The sequence below is a fragment of the Rosa chinensis genome, chromosome 5, assembly GCF_002994745.2.
Source record: "Rosa chinensis cultivar Old Blush chromosome 5, RchiOBHm-V2, whole genome shotgun sequence".
NCBI classification, from domain to species: domain Eukaryota; kingdom Viridiplantae; phylum Streptophyta; class Magnoliopsida; order Rosales; family Rosaceae; genus Rosa; species Rosa chinensis.
Window position 1 is genome coordinate 15,010,711 of NC_037092.1, and position 3,515 is coordinate 15,014,225.

At 40.6% G+C, this 3,515-nt stretch overlaps 1 protein-coding gene across 1 annotated transcript; it reads right to left on the minus strand.

The window, feature by feature from the left end:
* Positions 1-2,193: 2,193 nt before the first annotated feature.
* Positions 2,194-3,053, minus strand: LOC112167881 (RING-H2 finger protein ATL74). Its single transcript, XM_024304972.2, has one exon. The coding sequence runs from the start codon at positions 2,977-2,979 to the stop codon at positions 2,431-2,433; it is 549 nt and encodes a 182-aa protein (XP_024160740.1). The 5' UTR covers positions 2,980-3,053; the 3' UTR covers positions 2,194-2,430.
* Positions 3,054-3,515: the final 462 nt, after the last annotated feature.

The window sequence follows — 3,515 nt, forward strand, 5'->3', positions numbered from 1 at the left end:
TTGATGGAAATGTTTATGTTTGTTTGGCTTGGGAGACTGATTAAATTGTTGAAATGGATGACCGGTGATGTTTGGGTTAATGGCATTGAGCTGTTAGGGTGGAGTTGTGGCTATGGTGAATTAAGAAATGAAAGTGCAAAAATCATGAATTGGTTATGGTGTTGACTGTGTGAGAGTAAATTGGAAGTGTGCTGCGAGGTGGTTAAAGTTAGAATTAGGGTTGTGGTGGAATTAGAAGTGGGATTGAGTTTGATGGGTGTGGATTTGGATGGTGGAGGAGATGCAGTGGTCGCCGGAGTCATAGAGTTTTCTGGGTTTCGGTGTGGGAAGAGAGAGAGAGTCAGAGAGAGAAGAACCTATTTTTTGTTTTTTTTTTTTTTGACCAAAAAGAAGAGTCAGAGTGAGAGAGTACTAAACTACCCCTTGACAAATGAAAAATGACATAAAATTAACGACGTCATTAACGTCATGTATGAATAGTGGGTCAAGATTCAGATTTCGTGTACCAAAATGATTGGTTTGGAAAATTATGTATAAGTTTTATTAGTGGCCTTTACTTGGTGTACTGTTTGTGAAATTTTCCCTTTTAAAAATCTACTACCATAGTTGTGAAAATCTATTACAATAGATGTAGAAAGCTACTGTCAATGTGCTAAAAAGCCATTATAACAAAAGCTACTAATATCAGCTTAAAAAAATACTAACAGAGACATAGAAAGCTACTATCACCTTGTTGAAAAACCACTATATCAGTTATAAAGAGCTACTAACGTGAAATCTATCAAAATGAAAACAGAAGCTATTAACATTAGTTTGAAAATATACTAGCATAAGAAAATAGAAAGCTACTATCCCTTGGTTAAATAGCCATTTATAGCAGTTGTAAAGAGCATCAGAATTCCTTGAGCATCAACATTTTGATTAAACACAAAATTATTCATATTGACATATCTAGTCAATCCCACCAGCTTAATCACTTACTAATCAAATAAACAAATATTCCAATATCAATCTTTCTCTTTCAAGGTTAGAACAAGTAGCTTTCTCTTTCAAGGTCAAAATAAGTAGCTTTCTGTGCATAGAACATGGAGAAATCATTCAACATATGCTCAACATATACTCAAATTCACACCAAAAACGACGTCGTTCGAGAGAGAGGGGCTTACAAGATGAAGGATAACTTTCTGACCAAACGGCGGATTCGAACCAGACCTCGCCATAATCTCTCAGACCGCCTCGCCGTAATCGTCGTCGAACCAACAGTTTGATCTCACCGGAACAAATGCCTCTTAACCCGCTCCTCCACCTCCTTCTCCACACCTTGAAAAACGCTGTCTCCTGCAAAGATCACAGCGCCGGGAACTGAGAGAGAGACCATTGGTCGCAGTTAAACATCATTTTCGTGTCACTCCAAATCAACTCGCATACCAGATCCACGACCTCAACTCGCATACCAGATCCACAACCCGCGCTCGCATACCAGATCTTGTGGAAGACAAGGATGACAATCTGGTCGCGGTGGAAGATGGAGGAGACTCTGACCGTGGTTGATAAAGCCATTCCTTCAGGTGACGCACACCGCCTCCGGCCCAGCCCGCATCAGAAATCTCGTCAATGAATTTGAACTGTGGAGAGGCTCAATCACTCTCTCCCGGCAGCCCGACGACCAATTCGAACAGTGGAGAGGCTCGATCACTCTCTCCCGGCGGTAGTTAGCTTTGGTGGTCCAAAAGCTCCTGAGAAAGGTTTGTGGTTACCGGTATGGGGGAGAGAGGGAGGGAGGGAGAGAGAGACGGTTTGTTTTGTTTGTAGAGGGGCACAATTGTCATAGATGAAATAACTTAAAGATGGAAGTGACCTTATGTGTACAAGAAAACTTTGGTAACCTTATGACTAATAAAAGTTTCAAAGTGACACTTATGAGTAATTTTCTATTTTTCTTAATAAGATATTGTCCTTTATTATACTTTTATATTATGGTATTTTAGTTTTTCAATAAATCAAAAACTTGTAGGGTGAAGAAACTAGTTAGTAGAGTGGCAATAGCCGCACCCAAACTTAATCCTAGTTTTTTGCTAAGAAAATTTCTGAGAGAGAAAGGTTCCAAAGTAACCTGGATTAGTGTAACTACAATTTTAATTTCATATGGTTGTTCACCCCCTCATCATTAGAAAGAGAAAAGAGCTGCCACAGTTTCCAACTTTCCATTATTTAAGATCAATCTTTATAATAAGGTATTACACAAACTGACAACATACTATACTAATACTACCAAACTAGAATTTTCATTAGCAATCTACATAGTTGCAGGCTGCAAAAAAATTTCATTCTAAACTCGACAAGGAAGGATCAGAATCTTAAGTAGAGAAAATGACATATTTTGATAATACAAAATACTACTGATCGATATGACTCCAACCAATCTGAGCTCTAGGTTGTGACAATCTCAGATGGAGAGAGCATGGAATCACTGGAAGACTTGAGTCTCTGCCGGCAAGTAGGGCAGGATGAGTGAGACTGCAACCACTTGTCAATGCACACAACATGAAACCGATGGTTGCATTTGGGCAGTACCCGAATCTTGTCCCCATCGGAGAAGTCCACGAGACAAATAGCACAGCCCGGAGATGATGACGGTGATGGAGAAGAGCTTGATGAGTTCGAATAAGTTGAAGTTGGCAAAGCTACCATTTCCTTCTTCTTTAGACCTGAATTTAGCCTACGTGAAGCGACCCATCGGACTGGTTCGGTTATGGCACGATTTACGCACTGAAAAACGCATTGGAGCATGGAATTGAGGCCGAGGGCACAAACAAAAGCGCAACAAATGGCTGCCAAAATGATCATAACATTGAGATCATGAGGGGGTGGATTTATATCATGATCAGGAGGGTTTTGGTGACGAAGTAGTACTGTTCTAATTGAAGTAGGACCAGGAGTTGGAGTTGGAATTGGAGTTGGAGGGGGTGTTTGAGCCATATTGGAGATGGTGGAGAGATATCTGAAAGTGGTGGGGAATGAAGATAGCTAGAGAGATATGGAAGTTTATTTAAGAGGAGAAGAGAGCTAGGCATAATAAGCATGAAGTTGACAGTGTTGAGATTATATATCCCACATATGGGACCTTGCATATGGGTTTATAAGGGTTTGGGTCACTCCATCCATAGCCAATTGGTTTTGGATGTTAATTTCAGACTACTTTATCATGATATCAGAGTGGGTTACCCACGTGTGCTGTGCATGCCTAACGGCCACACGAGCTCCACGTCACCCAATGTTATCTTTCGTCAACCTTACCATGAATTTTAACATGGTATCAAAGCGGGTTACCCACGTGTGCATGCCTAACGCCCACACGAGCTCCACGTCATCCAATGTTCCACGTGTATGGCTTGAAAATTCACTACACGTGCGGGGGCGTGTTGAGATTATACTTTCCACATTGGAAAAATTGAACATTGCCTATGAGTTTATAAGGGTTTGGGCCACTCCATCCATTGCAAATTAGTTATAGA

Bases quoted from the DNA above. Each gene is read 5' to 3' on its own strand.
- LOC112167881 (XM_024304972.2), bottom strand. From the start codon at position 2,979: ATGGCTCAAACACCCCCTCCAACTCCAATTCCAACTCCAACTCCTGGT.